The sequence below is a fragment of the Rhipicephalus microplus genome, chromosome 5 (genome assembly GCF_043290135.1).
Source record: "Rhipicephalus microplus isolate Deutch F79 chromosome 5, USDA_Rmic, whole genome shotgun sequence".
Taxonomy (NCBI): domain Eukaryota; kingdom Metazoa; phylum Arthropoda; class Arachnida; order Ixodida; family Ixodidae; genus Rhipicephalus; species Rhipicephalus microplus.
Window position 1 is genome coordinate 32982682 of NC_134704.1, and position 23838 is coordinate 33006519.

General features: G+C 44.1%; 1 protein-coding gene across 1 annotated transcript; it reads left to right on the plus strand.

Annotated features, from left to right (window-relative positions):
- Nucleotides 1–148: 148 nt before the first annotated feature.
- LOC119174748 (uncharacterized) lies at nucleotides 149–19306 on the plus strand. Its single transcript, XM_037425789.2, has 10 exons — nucleotides 149–398; nucleotides 2143–2331; nucleotides 6675–6800; nucleotides 8284–8430; nucleotides 10236–10364; nucleotides 12539–12649; nucleotides 13518–13661; nucleotides 14868–15056; nucleotides 16611–16778; nucleotides 19107–19306. The coding sequence occupies exons 1-10, from the start codon at nucleotides 326–328 to the stop codon at nucleotides 19232–19234; spliced, it is 1404 nt and encodes a 467-aa protein (XP_037281686.2). The 5' UTR covers nucleotides 149–325; the 3' UTR covers nucleotides 19235–19306.
- The last annotated feature ends 4532 nt before the right edge of the window (nucleotides 19307–23838 follow it).

A 23838-nucleotide genomic window follows, 5' to 3' on the forward strand; every position in this document is an offset into this window, starting at 1 on the left:
AGAAGCAGAAAATAATGAGAGAAAACGAAAGGAACCAGCCGTACGAAAGATCACGGCGAGAGATCCCCCCCCTCCCCTCCATCTTTTTGGAGTGCGGTCGCATCAAGCGCGCAAAGGTCAACAGGGCGACGCGGTCGCAGAATTCTGACGCCGCTGCAGTCTGTACAGGACGATAAGGCGGCGGCGCCTTGGAGTGAGCGACGCGACGCCGGCGTTGGCACCGACGACTCGACCGCGTGCCGTGGCCCCACCACGCGACAGAGTCCTTTGCTTATTTTTTGCGTGTGTGCGTGTGTGGACGCGAGACCGTAGACCACCCGCTGTCATGGGAGCCGACAGGACGCTTCTTCTGTTCTTCTTCTTGGCGGCAACGGCGACCTTCGCCTCATGCGCGGATGGTGAGTGCTGCCTGCATCGAATGTCCAGTCTTGTCTATGAAAAACGAATGATGAAAAAGAAAAGATGAAGCGAGACTTCCGGATATTTTGCGTCGAGGAAGCGAGTGGAAGACGCAGGCTGACAGAACGTACGATGATCCATTATGTGCAAAATTAATAGGCTAAATAACAACGTTGAGAGAGACTTTGTGTCGGGCGTGGCGATCTAGGTTCATGGTGACAACCTGAAGTTGTCTAGCGTACAAATGAGGGATTATTTGCAGTGTGAACTTGACGCAAGGACACTAAAAGGAAGACAACACACGCAGCACTGCCTTCCTGTGTGCTTGTGTCAAGTTCGCGCAGCGAAAAAATTCCTCGTGACTTGCCAACAGGCCCACCTAAAAACTCATGCTGGCACGTAAACGAGTTCAACAACTCGAGTGATTTCAAATTCATTTGGTGGTGATTCGGCCACCGCGGAAAGTAATAAAAAAACGTGGCCTCACACAGGCAACAACGGTACCACAGCGACATAGTTTGTAGCTTTTTTATATGATACTGCTTCATTGATTACGTTGATTCACCCCCTCGTTTGATAGTCCGACCATAACTTGCCCGAGATACTGCCTTACTAAATTACATTGAAAAAGCAAGTGTGCAAGGTTCATTAAGTAAATAGACCGACTTGTCATCTTGCATCATTTTCATAGAATAATATGAAAATACGCAAGCGAAAGCGATACATTGTTCAGAGATATCTTATATTACTTCTCTTGTATCTCGCAAATCTGTGCTACTGGGATATTTTTATTTTTTATTAATAATTTTCGATGATGCACTTGTCCGGAGTTAATGTTAATTAGATAATCCCGTCCGTACCTTTTTAAAGCTTGTTGTATTACGTGTTTCAGTTATTGAATAATGCTCCGTGAAACTTTATGTAGACATTTTCCAAATTCCGTCTGCGTACTACGACACCTTTTTTGACACCCCGTGCGATGCAGTTCTCTTTAACATAAGGCGTGTTTACACTGGTGTGAGCGAAGACCAGGAGCATATATTACTTACGCTTCCATTTCCAAGCAGCTTTTTTATCTTTTTTGACATGGAGTTTAAGGTTTTATGTATAAACCCTTGCTTCATTGGGGTCATCAAACAACTGCTTGCGAGTAAAATAGTTGTTAGACATATTATAATGTACATGTTACGCACGAAAGCTCGTGTCAATACAGTGATAATGACACAGCCATGACACACTATTAGTGTAGTGAGCCTGATCCTGTGACTTGTGGAAACCCTTTTTTCTTCCTTTTTTTGCAATTTATTCGTTTTATTTCTCATAATTTTCACCGCTCACCTCCTTTCTGGTATAATATAGCTCAGCAGAAGTTTTTGGTTAAAGTGTTCAACTTTCACACATTTGTCTCCCTTACATAGGAAGTTCCAATAGGGTCTGCGTTTTGAATAAAGTTTGACCGAGTTAAAGTGCAACCACGTCGGTCGTGCCGGTAACTCACGTGGCTAGAATCTAGTTTTATACGGATAACGCATTATGTTAAACTACGTGTGTAAATATTCAGACAATGGTATTAATACCTCCTCAAGGAGTTCGTCTGCAAGTAAAACGCATCACAGTGAGAACACAGTAAGACGTATCAAATTTGACAAAATAAGAAGCTTTTACATGAACGCTCGATAAGTTTAAAGGACACGCGATGGAACCGTCCATCACGTACCGTGTATTTCCCTTATTGGGCAACAGATAAAACTACCAAGGGTCCACTGGACTGCCCGGAGCCGGTGTGCGCCAGCAAGGACTGCAAGACAAAGGTCGGCACCGACGGCTGCCTGGTGTGCGACTGTAAGGGCGACTGCCCGCTCCTGGTGTGCGGACCCGGATGCCACGAGGAAAAGAACGCCACGGCCAAGTGTCCCGAGTGTGTTTGCGATGGTGAGTGGCAAGAAATACTTGTACACTGCGGCGAGCGTTTATTGTCTCATAGCAAAGCGAGAGAAGCTGCTTGCGTCTGATCTCGACGAAGCCAGGGACAGGTAGAGGCGTAGAGATGATGTAGCGAATAAATATGAACAGGTACGTGTAAATATTTATTTATTTAATTTATTTTATTTATTTTCAAATACTACAGCCCTATACAGGGTTATTGCAGGAGTGGGGTACATTTGCATGAACAGAGTACACTGATTACATGGTTGAACAATCATAGCAAAAAAAAAGAAACAATGAACTACTTATAACAGTGCATCTACAAAATCTGACAGCGTCAATTCACGAATACTACCGGGTAATTCGTTCCACCTCTCAATAACTCTAGGAAAATAACTGTTCCTAAAAAATGTTCGTGTGCGTAAAGAAAGGCTTTAAGATGAGGCTCTGGTAACGCCTAGTTGAAGAACTATTAGCATACGAGATGTAATCATCAGAAGATAGTCGACAAGATGAGTGAACAAATGAATACAGTAGCTTTAAGGAATCGGTATCCCGTCTGGTGGATAGGAGAGGGAGTTTGAAGGAATTCATTGCAGAAGAAGGTGAAAAGTTACGATCGTAGCGATGGCAAATGAAGCGAACCGCCTTCCTTTGTACATATTCAACTTTGTTGACAACACATGTTTTATACGGGTTCCAGACACACCAAGCATACTCCAGTATAGGGTGTATAAGGGTTTGATACAGCAGTAACTTGGTGCATTTCGGAGGTTTAGAAGACGTACGGCGCAAGTAACCTAATTTTTTCAGTGCTTTGGATGTGATGTAGTCAATATGCTGCGACCATTGTAAATTGTGTGATAAGTTAACCCCAAGGTATTTGTACTCTTGTGCCTGGGTATTAGTTGTGTTCTCGGAAGTGTACACATGCGGCAACGGGGACTGGTTGTTAGTGAATGATACCACTACTGTTTTCTGAGAGACAATGCGCATCTGCCAGTATTATTAGTGAATCAATATTATATCCGGAAATGATTTAACAGAAAGTATGTTATGTGTGTACCTAAGTTAAGTAGGTCTAAGGCTATAAACAAATGTGGTCAACAAGAGGCCCCAGGCCCCATGGGTCTCCACTGTTCGGACAGCGACAAAAAATAGCTACGGCATAGCGGGGGCAAGTTCTTTCTGACATCCCAAAGCAGCTTTTTACTGGGCACATCTTTCGTTAACACTGGCAATACGTTCGTACAAAATAACAGGTGCAAATAAAGAAAGAAATACTAACAGCACAGTACAGTTAAGAAGTCTATTTTTGATTACGCATAATTCACACTGGCGAACGTCATAGGTCCACGTGCCAGGCAGATAACTTGACATCCATGTGAAATGAACTGTTAAATTTGCTTATAAATTACCCAAAGTCACATATTACAAGTGCAAAATTAAATCCACACAGTTGTGAAGGAGTGTTCACACAAGATTCGCTCTGAAATCAATGCCAGTCGTCTAAGTATGCCAATTAATGAACTAACTGCGTTGTTCATATGTCTCATATCCTCTCATGCTTTGAGCGCTAAGACAGTTAATATCTACAGATCAGCCTGTTCGCAAACGCTCAATCGATCAATCAATCAATAAATCAATCAGTTATTAATATGTGTTAGGTATTTTTCTCAAATTTAATATTTTATATACAAATTATGCATTTTCATATGTCTAAAAAAAGCGAGAGCGTGGTCTAGAAAAGCGTCATGCTTTTACTTTTGAATGAAAATTAAAAAAAATGAATCGGTACCTATTTAAATAATCTCGAAACAGGCAATAAAGAAGATAATGAACGCTCCATATATACAATGACGTCAAGATATGACACATAAGTTTAACCAAAATTGTATGACTAACAAATGCAGCGACAGCACTTCAACGCCCGACGGGAGAAACCCGCTAAAAAAATTGCTCTAATCAAAATCGGTACATGCTTAACAATAAAATTCGCGGCACCAAAGCCGCGTCACGCTTTAAAAGCCGCACCAACGATAGCGGCCCTATCGGCGTTGTTGGGTGAGAGGATTTAAGGATCATTATATGGGATGAAGGCACGAAGGAAACGAATTGAATATATTACAGAAAAGAGAATAAACTGGAAAATAATAAGTGTAGCAATGGAAAGGAAAGAATACTGTAGGCTGAAGCCGATCCTGCGAGGGCGCAGGGGGGATGTTTTTTGAAAGAGGGTAACATGACACTTTCTCATTGGGCGGTGTATATAGCGCGTTGCGAGTCCCAAGCGACGACGAGTGTGTCCGAAACGGTGTCACACGATATTACAGCGATGATACAATGTTACTTCCTAGTTTCGCAACCAAAAGAAAAAAAATTGCAGCGTCGAGTTTCCCTTCGTTTGCTACAAGAAAGTAAAGCAACTCGTGCTTGCTTGTCGCGTTGGTTTTCAGCCTTCGCCCTTGAACGATCACGAAAGGAGAGATGTTGTTCCGCTGAAATGGCGCCCAATTATCTGTTGTTGTTTTTTTGTGGAAACATTCGGTACGGTAAAATGTTAGTGTTTGTTTCTGTTTTATTTTATTTTCTTCGTTATTGGGCATTCCCGTGCGCCCCAGTAAGTCAACGAAGCGCTACGCGTTAAAAAAAAACAAAAGTGTATGAGTCACTAGTTGAGGCGTAAGCGGAGCCAACGACCATGGAAAACTCATTCATCCAGCATCCTCACATAGAAGGCGCGTTACTCATTTTTTTCCTCAGTGATATTTCTTTACTGAACTAATTTTCAAAAGAACCGCGTTTTAAGACACCTTACTAAAGCCAGATTTCGGGAAAACACAACTTCAATTATTGATTGATTGATTTGTGGGGTTTAACATCCCAAAACCACTAAATGATTATGAGAGATGCCATAGTGGAGGGCTCCGGAAATTTCGACCACCTGGGGTTCTTTAACGTGCACCCAAATCTGAGTACACGGGCCTACAACATTTCCGCCTCCATCGGAAATGCAGCCGCCACAGCCGGGATTTGATCCCACGACCTGTAGCTCAGCAGCCGAGTACCTTAGCCACTAGACGACCGTGGCGAGGCCAACTTCAATTATGTTGCTGTAGAAGCAGTTTACATGATGGTAAAATTTTGGCAGTGCAGGGTGGGGCAGTGCATCCTGGTGTTTAGAACTTCTGGTAATTCACATTAACAGGCAGAGCTTGCTGGCAAATGTTTCAAATAATAGGGACGAAGCGCCTTAATTAAGGTCGAGGCCTGTCCGTTGGCGGCGTTGGCGTGCGCCATAGCCATGATGACGATGAAGATGATTACCACGGACGATGACTGGATTCTGCTATATATGGCGTCTCAATAAGCTCTACGATGCATTTCGTATGACTGGAAACAACCAACAACCACAGACCTCGTCTTTGCTAACTTCATGCTAGTTCCGATACCACAAAGCAGTACAATAAGGAAGGAAGAAACGAAATTCACAACTCAACACTACATACCAGTTATGCCCAAGTGACATTGTATATAAATACACATCGCTTGGACACTCATTTACATGCATGAGTAGTAAATATCACGGGTGATTTACGGTAACAACGAATGATCCTACTGCTGCGCCCACTCATCATCATGCACTTCGTAGCCATGCCGTATTTTTTTTAGAATGGTGTTCTCATATGAATGAAAGGGGGGGGGGTGTAAATGGGTGGCAGGCGGTTTTCTCGAACAAAAAGGTCTTCTCAATTAAACTTCTTGCTCTGGAGAATCTGCTATTGAAATCAAGTTATTTAGCTTGCTGCCTACAAGGGAACCTCGAATGATTCTCAAAGCACACCTCTGTTTCACGGGGAATGACCGTATATAAAGCGTGCGTAACAAATGAGGTCTCTCTGTTCTAATTCGTGTTGATTATCAGTAGGCCGCAGATTGATTCTGCGGTATCCATTAAGGTGGTGGAAGGATTAAGAATTCTCAACCGCACGTTCTTATCATGACGCCACTAATAAATCGATACGGATTTCTCAAACAGAAAGCTTCCTAGTTGCCGAAAAATGAGTTCTGGTAGTCCGGGATTGAACCCGAGCCAACGCCTCTCCAGGGTGATCGCTCGTTGGACTGTATCTTGGCAGCGCTATTCCTAGGTTATACACATAAAGAAGAGCTCTACAAAAGCTGCAAGATTAACCATGTGTGTTGTCGGGCTGCACTGATGAATCCAGACGTTGGCCACTCGTTCTTTCAGCTGCCAGTGGGCGCTTCCTGCATGCTGTATAATGGGTAATGGGTAATGCTGTATAATGGGTCGCTGCATTTGCCGCGTTTGGTTCGTGCCCGCACAGGTGACCCGAGGTCAGGACTTCCGCCGAAGCCTCCTTGCGGCGAGCTGACGTGCCCGCCCGAGTGCGAAAAAGAGACGGTGACGCCCACTCACCGATGCCCGTGGTGCCTATGCCCCGTTATCACCGGTAAGTGAAAACCATAGAAAAAATACGAAAAGCATGACTATAAAGGTTGCTCAGTTTGCACCGTACCATTAAAGGCTTGCGTGACTTTACTTTACGTTAAACTACTGTTGTCATAATATTGCCACTAGTACAATCAATGATAGTACAATCAATCAATCAATGAATCAATCAATAGATAAACGAATCAATTTCGTCATGCCACCTAGCGCATCGAGAATGCTCAGTTGGTACGTGTGAAGACCGCGAGTACTGAAGCTGTGTCGTGAATTTCGTGGAGTCCAACTTGCCGTTAGGACACTGCGCTAAAGTTAAACGCGAGTTCGCATCGTTGGAGAAGCGGGAAAAGGCGGTCCATAACTTTAAACTCGAAAAAACTGCGCAAAGGCAGGGCGAACGAAATGAACACGAGGACGGGCACTGACTACCAATTGAAGTTTTTTATTGACGAAACCAAGAATATGTAGATACAAAAAAGAAGGATGAACGATAGGCTTACAATTTTTCGTTCCCTCTCATTACTCCCTGCAGCCGCCTACGCGTCATGAAGCGAACTTGATCCTGCAAAAAGGAAAAAAAGGGGGGGGGGGGGGCATCGCCACGGCACGGCTTACGTTGAACAGGCGTACGCCCCGTACTTTGCCCTCTTTGTAGCCAAGCAGACCCTGTTGAAATACGGCGAGCGGCACTGTCCCCGCGCACTGCTAAACATGGTGTTGAGGCCCGTACTTTGCCCTCTTAGCAGCCAAACAGACCCTGTTGAAATACGGCAAGTGGCACTGCCCCCGCGCACTGCTAAACATGGTGTTAAGGCCCGTACTTTGCCCACTTTGCAGCCAAGCAGACCCTGTTGAAATACGGCGAGCGGCACTGTCCCTGCGCACTGCTAAACACGGTTTTCAGGCCCGTACTTTGACCTCTTTGTAGCCAAGCAGACCCTGTTGAAATACGGCGAGCGGCACTGTCCCCGCACACTGCTAAACATGGTGTTCAGGCCCGTACTTTGCCATATGTGCAGCCAAGCAGACCCTGTTGAAATACGGCGAGCGGCACTGTCCCCGCGCACTGCCCCCGCGCACTGCTAAACATGTTGTTCAGGCCCGTACTTTGCCCTCTTTGCAGCCAAGCAGACCCTGTTGAAATACGGCAAGTGGCACTGCCCCCGCGCACTGCTAAACATGGTGTTAAGGCCCGTACTTTGCCCACTTTGCAGCCAAGCAGACCCTGTTGAAATACGGCGAGCGGCACTGTCCCTGCGCACTGCTAAACACGGTTTTCAGGCCCGTACTTTGACCTCTTTGTAGCCAAGCAGACCCTGTTGAAATACGGCGAGCGGCACTGTCCCCGCACACTGCTAAACATGGTGTTCAGGCCCGTACTTTGCCATATGTGCAGCCAAGCAGACCCTGTTGAAATACGGCGAGCGGCACTGTCCCCGCGCACTGCTAAACATGGTGTTCAGGCCCGTACTTTGCCCTCTTTGCAGCCAAGCAGACCCTGTTGAAATACGGTGAGCGGCATTGTCCCCGCGCACTGCTCAACATGGTGTTCAGGCAGGCCGACCCCCTCGCCAGGCACGTGCTTCACTTCCAAGAACAAGTCCGCCACCAAGACGGAGTCGTCCAGCATCTACGTGAGTGCCACTCCCGTTCCCATCTCACAGACATCGACAATATAGGTCTCTAAACACTGCGCACCCCTGGACGTAGTAGGTTCGCAAGTTTACTACGTGCCAAAGGTTGTGTGGAGCTGATGCTGTTCAGTCACCGTGATAGGCCATGCGTACCATTCTTTTTCAGTTGGTCATTAGGTTTTTCGAAAAAGAAATGCACTGAGGTGCTAGTTATCGGCACCATAAAATTTTAGTTTTTGCCTTTTGTTTAGCAATCTGTCAAGCACTTTCTTTCTGCGTTGTCACATTTCTGTGAACAATCAAGACAGCACAAAACGCCCACCATAATGTGAGCAACCTCGGCCTTGTGTATGCACGTCTTTAAATTTGGGGCAACACAAGGGCCGGTGGTCAGTTCACATTAAATTTATTTTGAAGTTATTAATGACCTATCGTTTATCTCTGCTGCTACGGATTAACTCGTCATCATATAGTCGTTAAATAGACGAGGAAATCTCAGGAATGGCGATCAGGAAGACTCCGTGCTTAACTGATGCGAATGGAAATGAAAGCTATATCGTAACGACTTTCTGCAACGACTTTCTGTAGCGAGTGTCGTGTTTTCTTGTCCTCTTCGTCCCCGTGAATTTGCGCTACTACACCATATGGTTAAATGATTCTGCAACACGCTAGTTTTCCCTGAGAGTCGCTGAGAAAACCCATCAGAATACCATATTCGGATATGATATAAGCTAAAGAATTGAGGTTAACTTTTTGAATCATGGTGTGCCTTATGCAGCCTTCGTTCCAAATCGGGTATACCGAAACTCCAATTTTAACATGTCAAATAGATGTATTTGGCATGTTTATTTCAGAAACAAGAGGAATTACGCATCAAGTATTTCGTTCGGGCTTTCTTCATTTTTTTTTATTCACTGTCGCGTACTACCTCCATAAAGAACAACACGTTAAGCCTGAAGTTAATGCTGGACCGAACGATGGCCTTGGCAAATGGCCAAACACTTCACCACGAGCATATTTATTAAAAAGCTTACGAAAGAAACCAAGGGAGAAGGAGAGACCTTCTTTCGGGTCACACGAGCCACTGATCATGTCATCAAAAGCACTGTTTCATTATTCACGAAACGTCAAAGGTAAAAAAAAGAAAGAAAAAAACTTGCATTCATCGTTGGGCTCTCAAGTATTTCTCTAACCATGGACTAGCGATCTCTTTTCAAGCTTCAAGGAAAGTCGGAACACACTGCATTCAGCCACACGCAGTGAAAACGACATTAAGGAAAGGAACGATTTATGATTCTGGCCCTCGCACTCTTGTTTTTTTGTGTTTTTGTTGTGTTTTCGTAAGTGAATCAAAAGATCGACTAAGATGAAAGCGAGTGAACTAGACTTACACAAAAATATGCATTTTCATCTTAGTGATCATTTTAAGTCTATCTATCTATCTATCTATCTATCTATCTATCTATCTATCTATCTATCTATCTATCTATCTATCTATCTATCTATCTATCTATCTATCTATCTATCTATCTATCTATCTATCTATCTATCTATCTATCTAATGAAAATGAAATGGAGAGAGTGTGTTAGTTTCAAACTGCGTTATCGTTCAGTCATCAAAATTATGTTTCAGTTATTCAACAACATAACCAGAATACCATATTCAGAATACCATATTCAGAATTATTTTCAGATGTATATACGGAATCAGTTCAGGTACGCATGACACAAGCGTGTTTTGCGGTACATGCATAATAAGCCTCACACCCATAATTTTATTGGCCTTGCATGTGGATTCTGCGCAGTCGCAACCAGCGGGAAGCCCGCTGATTCAAATGTTCCCAAACCACCAGAGTGCGTCACTCCCAAGTGTGAAGGAAAGGGCTGCAAGCTCGTGCCAGGAGACCATGGATGCCCGAGCTGCGTCTGCACAGGTGAGTGACCGACCGAGCGAGCGAGCGAGCTAGAATAGCCACCGTTTACTTCGCCACGACGCTTTGCTGTAGGCATTTGTTCTACTTAACGCTGCTTGCTTGACTAATTCATATGACATCGCCTCGTCAGAATTTACCAAGTTTTGCCAATATGCCTGTTAAATGACCTTTTCAACATTCAAACAGTATGTTCTGTGATTGTTTAGTGAGTTACAGATTCTTGAGGCATCCATGCACAAACACAGTAACAAATGGGGTTACGTGGTGGAAAAACAAAGAGCGTTAATTTTATGTTTATGCGCCATTGGTGGTCTTTAAGCAGTGTGAATGTCCTATTCCACTTGTAAACAGATACCATACCACCACACCACACCCCTTTTCGTATTTACCACCGGGAAAGTGGGAGGGGAAGAGAAGAAATTCAGTGCAGAGTTCAGGGCGTAGGTACATCAGCAGCCGCATTTCTCGAAGATAGTTCATGAGATGCATTTTCTGTTGTCCATATCATCGCTTGGCCTTATCTAATTCTCTAAGATTAGGCCAAGTTGGAAAAAAAATGAGCACCTGCTACATTTCTTGATGAGTCCTAGTCTTCTGCATATACAGATACAGATAGCCATACAGATACTTCACACATACGCGTTAAATCCTTTTTTGAGGGTCCATAAACTCTCTTCAGAGAGTTATCGGAGGTGCAACACTAAAAAGAAAAGCGTTTAGGTGTGTTTTTAAAAACATGAAGAAAGTATGGGACCTTCAAAGAGAGTAACGGGTACTTTTTTTGAGAGTTCAGTTCACAGCTAAGTGATGTTCTTAATAGTTGTGTTTCGTAAATGGCCGGATTTCAAGCGGATTTTAATGAGATGGTGAGAAGTAAAAGTACAGGAAAAAAGGCCAGCGAAGCGAGTACAGCAACGTAGAGAGCTATTTGACATAAAAGACAAATCGACAAAACAGTATAGACGTTTACCGGCAGTCAGCCCCACGAAGACCGTAGTATGCCCACCGCCGCACGTATTGATTGCGAGCAACAAGTAGGTCAGGTCATGCATGCACTGGAATCACGAGCTCGGTCTTAATTATTACTGCAGTGCCGGAAGGCTCGTGTGTAGTTGTGACAATAAGCTTTATAAAACATTGTCGTTGATATCAGTGTTTTCCTCAATACTACCGTACCTGAAAACATTGAGTCGGATTTAAAACACCAATCACGATGTGCACTTTTTTCTTTACCTTATAATGGCTTATTCGTCCCTAATGCTAGACATTTATGTATATGTACAAGATATTGTATGTGTAAACAACGCTGGTTACGGTGGTGAAGCTTACAGGCTTTCAAAAGACACTAGCAAGAAGGAACGTCACGAACGGTGTTGCCGAGGAACTCTCCAGTCTTCAACACGTCGGAGTAAACAGCGTTATAATAATGTAGTAATCTCATAGAATAAACCATAGCTGTTCACGTTTATATATATATATATATATATATATATATATATATATATATATATATATATATATATATATATATATATATATATATATATATATATATATATGTATATATATATATATATATATATATATATATGTAGTCCAATAGATCCTCCGTGAGCGGTCACAACGTGGTTTATTCCGACGTTTCGGCCTAGAGTCTGGCCTTCATCAGGATCCTGATGAAGGCCAGACTGTAGGCCGAAACGTCGAAATAAACCACGTTGTGACCGCTCACGGAGGATCTACTGGACTATATGCAACGCTACGGCCACTCAACCACTATGCCTGCATATATATATATATATATATATATATATATATATATATATATATATATATATATATATATATATATATATATATATATATATATATATATATATATATATATATATATGTATATATGAAGGCATGGACATCTGAGTGAGTTCCTGTAATATAAATACTGATACAAAGCGCCGACTATGCAGAAAGTGGCGAAATACAGAAAAAGGATGAAGGGGGTGAACAACTGGACAATGCCATACTATCCTACAAATTCTCCTTGCTCCTTTCTTTTCAGTGTTCGCTTCTTAGACGCTATTTATCAGCACTGCTATAGGTAGGCTAAGTGGCTTGCTTTGTGTTGACATCGGCTATAAATGCTTTTTTTTTTCAATTGCTTTTTCCTCTCGTAGAGGCTGGCCAGAAGAAAAAGGGCGGCAAAGCTAAGGCATCCAAGGTGCGGGCCATCAGCAAGAGGAACAGCACCACTCGCAAGGAGAGCTCAGAAGAAAGTCACGAGTCTAGTATGAAACTGCCCGTTGCCGGCGTATTTTCGTATGGTTTACTTGGGAACGTGTAAACGGTGATGTGACGTATTTAACGCGTTACGTAATTCAGTCCCATCTTACTTGGGCTCTATCGGAAAATTCTCAGTATTATACGAGTGACAGTGTGCAGTGTTAGTGGGATTATTATCCCAGCGTTCATTACCTCGTTTCTCCCATTTCTTTTCTCATGCGACATTCTCCTTTGTATACTGCAAAGTTAGCCAACAGCGAAGAACACTTAAGAAATCAGGCTTTCACCAAGTCAACCCTAGTTATGCGTCGTGTTTTGCTATGATGCAATGCGCGAACCTTAAATTTTGCGTCCCTACATCAGCTGCGCACGAGGCACTCACTGGTGCTGGAAATGGTTCCGCACACTCTCCGCGCTTACATGGGTGGGTACGTGGACCACTGCAACGATCTTTATTAGACTTTATGCATTTATCCAACTTGTCTGTTTACGTGTGATGCGCCTTTTGTGACATCAGTTGAATATGTTGTGGCAGTCTTACGAATAATAATAATAATAATAATAATAATAATAATAATAATAATAATAATAATAATAATAATAATAATAATAATAATAATAATAATAATAATAATAATAATAATAATAATAATAATAATAATAATAATAATGCTGAGGACGACGACGACGACGATGATGATGATGATGATGATGATGATAAACATAACGCATGGAAACGAAAATATCAAGCACTTTCATAAAATTCTGCATTCACTTACTGTATGTATGTGGAGGTCTTTTGCTGTTTCACGAGCATGCTTCAACATGCATTCTTTTTATTTTATTATTATTATTATTTCGTTTTATCCACAGACAGCCGAGAGAGCCACGAGAACAGAACTTCCCGAAGCAGAAGGGAGCACACTAGGCTCGATCACAACGGACACAAGAATGGTCTCAGGCATGCTAACCACACCGCGCCCAACGTGAACGGCACGGAGCTCAGACAAGTGCACCGTGAGTTCGTTAACGCCCGACACAACACACGTTGGCGTTCGTTGCAGCGGGTCAGCGCGCGGACTTGGCGCCATGCCCTTTCCCCGTGAAGGGAGAGGATGAGCGGCTACACGAAGCTGCGTGCCATCTCTCTCCATAGTGGAGAGGGCGTGGCGCCGAGTCTACAAGCTAAGCACTGACGCCCTGCAGCGCGCACATGTGGTCAGAACTTCAAACAAAGCGTCTACTCATCGCATGTGACTGAGTTGAAACCAGTGATGACACGCTAAACACGGAGATGTAGCACGTGCAACAGCACGCGCTGCAGTTAGCCAACTCACTCGTTCACCCCTAAGTAAGGCACTTTGTGTACTTATATGAAAAAGGAGCATTGCCAGCTTCGTAGTATACTCAGCATATGTCATTTATGTGATCGGTCAACCCTTCTCTGACTCGAAAATTTAGGAAGTGTCGATTGCCACCTTCGTCCACGTCTCTTTACCCTAGCATATCAGGTTCTAACTATCATAAATACAAAGAGGAGAAAAGACTATCGGAAAGATGAAAGTTTGAATTGAGAGAGAAAAATGAAGAAGTGAATCTTCTGCCGTCAGTTCCTTCACGAAAGACCATTTGTTTACGTACTGCTAATGCTTGATACAGTAAAAGAAACGTGAGAGAAATTCTTATATTAGGAACTGTAAGTAATGCCGAACAGAAATCTTTATCTCTGTTGCTTCTTGTCTTACGTCACATTCACTGGTTATTAATTCGGAAGATGTTGACAATGCGGGGGGAAACCAATCATCAGTAGTCGTGCACTTCTACTTCACGGGAGAATTGAATAACGCCTTACATAGACACCCAACAACAGTGTCGATAGACAGTTTACTATACTATACATGTTAACATCGGCTGTTAATAATTGCTCGGCCGTACTATGAGGTGTTTGTTCTAAGCGTTGCGCACCAGGCCCATAGCCAGGATTATTTTTTTTGTGTGTGGATGGGGGGGGGGGGGTAAGATTTGTTGAAGACCTTGCAAAAACACCAATTTTATCTCTTTTTTTTGTAAAATACGCTCTCCTCCATGTGATTTTTTTTTGGGGGGGGAGGAGGCCTCAGCGCTCCTCTCCTTTCTCTACAGGCCTGTTGCTTACAAAGTACGTACATACGCGCTCGATCACAACGAGTGCGGAGTTTACACCAGTCCTCGCACGATGCGCAGCTGTTCACACGGCCGTCCAGTGCGTGGTCCCCGTGTGCGAGCCGTACTGCAAGTACCGCCAGGGCGAGCACGGCTGCCTGGTGTGCGAATGCCCGGACGTGTGTCCCGACATGGTGTGCGGAGTGGGCTGCCAGCCGTACTTTACCGATGCCAGCAAGTGCCAGAAGTGCCTTTGCGCGCCTCACGCACGTAAGAGTTGTTGTCGTCCACATCACTTTAAGACCTTTACGGGGCAACTCTGAACGTTCTTTGTATATAGCTCTAGCAGTGCTGCGAAAAGCCCGAAAACTCAAGATTGCCTAACGTTGAACATGTAGAGTGACGTTCACTGGACGCAAACGTAGGCGTCAAGCCCTAACTACAAGTACGCGCCCCAACGTTCCACGCGCTGACTCCTTGTAGCGCGTACGTGTGGTTATGGCTTTACAAGTGACACCGGTTCTGTAAACAGCACTGGTGTGAGGTTATGAAGAGCTGGGCGAAAAGTTTTAGGGACTTAAACCACCCCGAATTTTTTTTATTTTACATGTGTACACGCACAGGTACAAACGCACGCACAAATGTACATAAAGTTTGGTTGTACTCTCCAACTTTCCTAAAAAAAGATTTCTGACTATACGCTACCGGCAGGTAGTAATGTGGATGAACTTTTACTACCCATCTTCTTATTTTGCAGCGTAAACTGTTATGGGCTCTTATAAGCGTTAGCTGTTTTCTGCTAACGTCAGCCAAGCTTTACTATTGAAACGGAGCTTGGAGAGACGCTGTAGAGTATTACAGCACACTTCGGACGAGTTTATTTATTTATTATTAATTTAGTTATTGATCTATTTATTTATTCAATAGATTACTTCCCGGTTCCAAAGGCACCAAAGAAAGAAGTGGGGAAAACGCAGTAATAGGTGCAGTTAAAAAAAGAATATAGAAAGGTCAAAAGAAAATAAGAAAAGATTAGAAGGCATATTGCAAAGCAATCTTGAAAGCTTTTTCATTTGTTTTGTTGGTGATTGAGGTGGGAACGTGGTTCCTGGCAGCGACTGTTCTACGAAGAAGAAAGCGATTAGAGAATTTGAAACGAAAGAAGGGAAGTTCAAGGGGTTGTTTTCCTTGTTAGCCACAACCTAACTGAAAACGAACAGAAAGCGAAACCAATTGAGGATAGTATAGAGAACGTTATTCGTACTTTTTTAACTGTATTGTAGCAATTATGATACGAATGTGAAGAAACTAGAGTGGTCGAAAACGACAACTTGCCGGCAGCAGGGAACGAACCTGGAACCTTCGGATAACGCGTGCACAGTTCATGATTTCATTGATTGATTGATTTGTGGGGTTTAACGTCTCAAAACCAATATTTGATTATGAGAGATGGCGTAGTGGAGGGCTCCGGAAATTTTGCCCACCTGGGGTTTTTTAACGTGCACCCAAATCTGAGTACACGGGCCTACAAAATTTCCGCCTCCATCGGAAATGCAGCCGCCACAGCCGGGATTTGAACCCGCGACCTGCGGGTCAGCAGCCGAGTACCTTAGCCACTAGGCCACCGTGGCGGGGCAGTTCACGACTTCGTGTGACAAAGATGGCAGACCCAAGTAATAACAATGATCCATCCTTGGGCGATGTGTAGTGAGAGGTGGAGGGTATACAGGGCGTCCATGATCACGTAGCTGTTCGCGCCTTGCGGGAACGGTGTTTGGGCCAAAGCGGTGCGCCGCGGTTGATGGCCCGTTTCCTGTGGCGCAGGCCGGGAGCAGCTGGCCGAGGTGTTCGCATCGTTCTGTTCGGAGCACACGCTGCATCGGATGGTGGCCGACTTCGACGACTTCCGGGACACCCTGCAGCGGCTACAGCACCGAAGCCTCGAGCTGCAAGAACTGCTGAACCGCGTCGAGCACGCCCGAGGCATCCACGGTGCGTATAATGGCGTCGTCATGGCCGTGTCGCGAGTGTGACGCAGAAGACGTCTATATAGCCAGCTTACCGAAGCCGACGCAGCTGTATTCACTGCGTCTGACTTCGTGTTACCGCAACACTGAACGGGCATCGTGCTCGTTCTCTCGTAAGAACGGGTCAAAAAGGTCTATTTACTCTTTCGTTTCTTACGGAGCAAAAAACGCGTTTAACTCCTTCAGATGCTTCGCGTCTGTAAAACTCTTTTTTTTTTTCGAAGAGTAACCTGATCGCTGAACAATCGCGATATTCAAGCATGTCATTAAAATGGGTTGCACTCACGCCTGAAGTCACGTATTCAAGCAATGCTGCAGAAAAAAATCGGCAGATCCCACGTACGTGGGAATCAACATTATGCGAAGCAAGCGGAGGGAAGGTGATCGTACTACAACTTTTTATTGAGCGACACGTCATGAAATGACGCTAAATATATGTACAAATGTTGCACGCACAGAGCTGCAGATGCTTATATAACTAGTTGTTTGCACTTGCGCAACGACGTCAACAGGAACATGCGTATTAGTAATACTAGAAACTGATATGAAGCTGATGCTCGCAAGAATGCTGGCCCTGGACACTGCTACATAAATCAACTTCAGCGCATTGCGACTAACCACAATCAACGTTAACCCGACGTGACCGCTGAATCAAAGGAGTATATATGTAATGTTTATAAAATTGGGTAGGCAGCACTGCAACCACTATTGGCGTTTCACGAAGATTAGCAGCTATTTGAAACAAAGTTCTGAGACCTGGCGTAGCTTTGTGGTAAAATGCTTCTTTGCCACGCAGAATGCTTGGGTTCGATTCCAGTGGAACCCTCACATTTATTCTTTTAATTCGTCTGGTCGACGCTACCAACGTAGGGTATTGCTTAACGCTCATGCGTTAAAATTACCCATGTGTGTTCTCGTCGTTCCTTGGTAGATACTCAGTGTGAATTATATACCTGTGGCGCATACCCACATACCAGTGGCACGTACCTTCCCGTGAGTATGTGCCACTGTCTAGCGCGAAGTGTTTGATGACATATGCGACGGCATTGTGGCATTATTAATGTCTTGACCAGCGTGTCATATTCGTCAAACGATCTTACCCTTGCATGCTAATTTTGGTTCACGCCAAGTTGAGAGGGTGACCACGAGATCACTCGAACGTAAGCGGATAGATAGATAGATAGATAGATAGATAGATAGATAGATAGATAAGCTCTAAGTCGCCGAAGTTCGCTAAGAAATGCTTCGCATTTAATAAACCGAGAGGCATATTATGAGCGTAAAAAGTTATGTTTTGCCTAAAGACAGCTATAAAGTATTTAGTAAAAATTAAGTGTATGCAGGTGCACTAAACCTGTAACGTTATGAAGGGTGGGAACTTGGACATGTTGGTTGGTTGGAACAACTTTATTCAGGTCCTACGGGATGCACCCTTGCGCGCAATGGGAAACTCCTACGTCTGGACCACCAGGCAAAACATTTCGAACATGTTGGTAGGACATAATAATGCAACGTTACGGCAACAGCAATAGGGTTGGTGGAAAAGACGCATGCACATCTGTATATGTGTTCTTCGCTATAACCATTTTTCTTTGTGCTGCTAAATGTATTATGTACCGGTCACTAGTACAAACTGAATGATAAGATAGAACATATGATGAGCAAAAAAAAAAAGATTTAGCAAAAGAAAGAGAGAATTGTTCTCAGTAGCCAGCCTTTTTTCAAAAAAGACAAGTGCTGTGAGTATCACGAATTTTTCCAACTGGAGAGGGATGGTAGAAGACGGCTACAAAGTGAAATGGTTATGCTTCTGCGGCTCAAACACGTAAGATTGCAGCTATCTATATTATTATCGTTTTATCGAAACACAAGATGTAAAGCTTTGAACACGATTTTCGGTCCTGTAATTTTTTCTCTCTTTGCAGCTCTGCCTGAAGCAGCTCGCGAGATATGTTACATTTGCTAGTGCCAGTGCCTTATTTATATTTTAATGTGCATAATTTCATAACAGCCAATATTATTGCACACTAGTTAGCATTACCCACCCTGTAGTTGATGATAGAAGCGCGGGAAGACTTTAATAAAAAAATTAACACTGTGGTTATCTCCCCATTGCAAGCCACAGTCAACCGAAATCAAAATGAACTATAAGAAACCCTACCCGGCATAAAACCTTCTTGAAAACCCCAAGCGAAGCAAGTGCATATATACCGCTGACTGTCATTTCAAGCTAGAAGCTTGGCCTTTACGTAAGCTGCTTCTGTTCTTTTTTTTTTTTCTGTACACACCACAGGACCGGTGCCCGAGGAAGTCAGGGCGAGCTTCGGAAGGCATCATCACAACCATCACCAACCACTGCACCATCAAGCTGATCACCACTACAAGTATCATCCCAAGCTCGACGAAAGGCACCACAATTGAGCGTTTCCATTTCTATCACCGTGTTCTATGCTCATAGTAACGCTATCAATAAAGGTCCTTCACATATGACAATGAATTGAGTATTTGAATGCTTCATTTAAATTTGGCGCAAGATAAGCCCAGTACCGTCGTCGTCTTTATTCAAAAGGCCCAGATGCTTCAAGAAACACAAAAATTGACTGTGGGCGTTGGTGTGAACACGGGGAAAAAAAGTCATCCTCACGTAATGACTTCACAGCATGAAGCCACAAATCTCTAAAACTTGCCACGCCATCTTACGACATCATCTTTTGGTCAATAGTGGGCAGATCACATAGGTATAGTAAAATCATGTGAGGTGCAGTAAACTTGAAAGGTAACTATTTTTAAGTCAAAGCAACAAAAACTTGATATACGCTTGGGCTTCGCCTTTACGAGTATAGAAATCATAATCGGCCCCGCTCAAGTCGTCTTCAACCACGCCGCAAAGAAAAGAATCTTTGTGCACGTCACACAGGTCATTTTAAACTATCCTACAATACGTGCGGTAAGTATAGTTGTGAAGGGCTCACTATGCCATAAATCTACCTTTTGAAATTTGGCGAAGTATGTAAGCCACTAAGCGTCTATATAATGAGGTGCCTCGACAACATGCGCAGGTGCGCACTTTGTAACGGTTGGGCTGCTTAAAGCCATCCACTCGTTGCACAATCCCCAACTTTTGACGCCTGGTGCGATTCTAGAATTCCACCACGCAATATTGCAGGCGTCTAGAAGACTTCTTCCACAACACAACTTTCTTATAGCATTTTTTTTTTACAAAACCATACCAAGCACCAACTTGGTCCCGTGCTAGAACAGCTGCTTGTCACCCAGTAGATTTGGCTTCGATTCTCACTGTGGCCGAAGAATTTTAATATTTATTTACTCGCATCTATCACAAATTTTCACTCACGGACAACACAAAATTTTCCCTTACAACCAACGACGCCAACTCCGCAATTTCTGCGAAACGAGCCTTCAACGCTATCGCGTTTAAACGACGCTAAGAGCAGAAAGTTCGTGGAGGGGGACGAGTTGCGATTAAGGCATTGAGGAGAAAAAGACGAACATGGCCTTTGCCTTCAAGTCGTTTGAGCCGACTGCATAATGAACTCTGTAAGTTTTTTATATTTTTACTAGTCATATACTGCTACACCAAGACAAAAACTGAAAAACCCGGTAGATACGTGCGCTACTGCGCAACCCTTGTACTACGCAACCACTTATGCAATTTAAGTTTCCCGCGCGGTCAATTAACTAGGTGTAATAACGGAATTCTTTATTAACCTTGCACAAGCATTAACAAAGAGGTAGACTCTTTTTGTGCTGCGATGCTGGCAGGTTTCTCGACGGAGAAGAAGAAAAAAAGATGATGCACCCCCCCCCCCCCCTCCCCGAGGTTGACCGCAGGGGAGTGAAACACGAAGCTTTCCTGCCTTAGTAATGACTGTATTTTGCTGTAGAGTATAGTGCCAAACACCTCGAAGCAATTTTTCGCAAACAAATTACATTTTTTATTCATAGCTACGATCAAATAGAGAGCGTTTTCCATTCCGCTTAAATGTGTCATTAAAGGTGACAAGTCAATGGGTTAAAGAACTATTACCGTTCCCGTGCAAAAACCACTATCCTAGCCGGGCGGGTGTTTGGGTGTCGTTTGTACACCACCCACCTTTTTTGAAAACTTTCCATTTTGAATGTGTACGTGTACACTTTTACGTTTGGCCCGGCAATTCGTCTGGGCAGACACCATTGTGCGTAGGGCGGTCTGCTAGGGAGGCTTTCAACCCTATCGGCGCCCAGTCTGCAAGACGCTGTCCTGCAGATGTTCCAGGTATAGCAGTCGGGTCTCAACGAAAGCTTCGCAAGACAAGCCTTTTGTTGAACAGGCCTGAACAGCGGGGGACGGTGCGACTGTGGCTGGTCTTATTAGGTCAACTTCTCGACTCGGCTTTTGTCATCTACGCGAGGCCATCGCAACGCACCGACAGCCCGGAAGTGTGGGAATGCGTCGAAGAAGCCGTTCTCAGGGATCGAGCGTTTGGGCTGCCATGTTCAAGAGAGTTCTGGAAGCCTGCCTGTAGCTGAAAGCAGCCATGGACCGCTGCTGACGTTCTGGTCAGCGGTTATCTCCCCAGAGAAGCTCAACCTTCCCTCTCCTGATTCTACCTCCTCGCCCTGCGGTGCCTTCAAGGTGGGGGCCGGGTGCGTCATTGTGTGGTGCGCTCATGCTACCATTGGACCTTTTTGCCCAGCCGAGTGGTGCAATATCTGCACCCTTTCTGGTGGGTGCACCATTGAGACTTTGTCACCTGATTTGTGGCGAGTGTGCTCACCGCCTTCTCCGGACCTTCGTGTATGGAGACGGGCTATAAAAGCCGAAGCATTTTGTAAATAAGGGCTGAATCATGAATTGAATCTCTGTTGTACACATAGATGAATCTGCTGAATTGTTGTACAGTTCAACCTCTTTCCATCATGTAAATAAATCTTCGTTCCGCCTCTCTTAACGCGTCCCCTCACTGGCGAAGATCGGCTATGTGGACGACGGCGGGAAGCCAGGTACCTTAAAGAAGCCCAGCGTTCCTGCAATCGACATCGAGCCCTTGACAACACGCACACGTACAAAAGCCTGCACGAGCACACATAAAGTATAGTTAAACACGCTTCCTCGAAAAAGAATTCTTGCCATACTAATGGCTACAACACGCTCGCAACACGCCACGCCGAACGCGTAATGTGCTCACGGCCTGAAATGAGACAATTTAGGGCTAATTATCGCACATACTTTCGCTTCTACCATCTTCAGGTTTAGCTCGCGTCACACCGGCGTAATTTCGACAAAAAAAAAGAATACATAGCCATCCTCATGTGTTTTACCGGTGATCTCAACTTCGTAAATTTACATAAAATACAAGTCTCTCATTTCAAGTATTTTCTTGGGTTTGCTTTATAAAAATCAGAAGTAGAGACTTTACACACATAGAATCAACTCAAAAGACTACGCCTCTTTATTGGCATCATTGAATTATGAGACATCGTACTATAGGGGTTTTTGAGGCCATATTCTCGGAACTGCAATTGCACGCGATGACATTCGTAGACCCCTTGAATCGAGAAAACCTCTGAATGGCGAAGCACTTTGCATTATAATTTGTGCAATAAAATTAACTCTGTGAATCGTACGTGCTTCAGTAATGCTGTTGGAACACGCTATGGAGTCATCAGCACTGAAGTACAATGCCAACCGTTCTTAGCATCTAATCTTATATAGCACGGTACTGAACTGAACTTCTCCGGTTTCATTTGTAGAACGCGTAAACCAATTTCGAGTGCGAAGTGCGGTGCGTTAGAAGAATAGGAATTAGTACAGTTTTCTACATGATCAAGTTTTACTGAACCGGAGCCATCTCAGGTTCTTAGTATAGGAAAGAAGAGTACGAAAAGTACTTGATGTTTTTCTCTGACATGTACAGCGGGAGGGATGGGGATGCTGCGATTGATGTAGAGAATGAGTTCAAGTAGTCCATGTGTTCGTATACGAAGCTCTTAGGCTGATGGAAAACCTCCTATAACCTATAACGTGAGGCCCCAAACGATTACTGTCGTATATAAACACTTCAGATAGCTGTGCCTTCTCTGCGCAGAACCTGCTAGGGCCCTCGCCATGCCCGAACCTTTAAATGGCGGCAACCACAGAAAGAAGAAGCCTTGAAGAGCCTGGCAAGGCTTTCCAGCTAGCTAAAGTTCAGCAGCAATGAAGTGGTAGCACATATAACCAACCCGTATAGACATGACCAAAAGAGCATACATTATGTCTGTATGCAGTCATAAAAAAAAACGCTTACTCACTGTGACCAATACTTAACGTGAACCATGTTCACATTAAATGTTCTTTTTTTCGTGCATCTGCAGGCATTCGTTAAACAAGCCTTATCTTTCTCACGCTGTCCAGAAGCCTCCCAATTACTGATTTTCTTAATGCAGCTAATGAAGAAGCAATCTTAATGTTTTTAGATGTATACTGCCAGCAATATAAGTAATGTTTTGCGCTATTTATAAATCACTAATTTATGAGGAGCATAGCGAAAAGCACCGTCGCATAAAAAAACAGACAACCTTAAATGAAGGGCATTCCACACGAAGTATTACAAGAGACAAGCACCACGCGTCAAGAGAATTTCTGACGCTATTGAGCTTACTCCGACTGGCCGCGAGGCAGCAGCTACCACTGTCTCCATCGTTACCATACAATGCATCCCAGTCGGAGAGCCGAAAAGACGGTGCGGGGTTGAAAACAGCGGTCGTTGTGGGTGGCTATGATGACCACCATTGCGCACTCATGGTGAGACGGCACCGAATGCACTGCAGTATATTTCATCGTCCACAGGTGACTTCCGTGACGGAGGCTTGCAAGTGGTCACTGTGATCTCTCACCAGCATGAAGCACACTTTCCTCATAATAATGGCACCGCCATCGGCTCAATGCTCACTGCGAGGTCTGGTTTTCTTGGAGCCAGTCCCTGCCAGCATTCTTTAACATACTGCATTTCAGTATACATTAGGACAATGACAGAGGAATC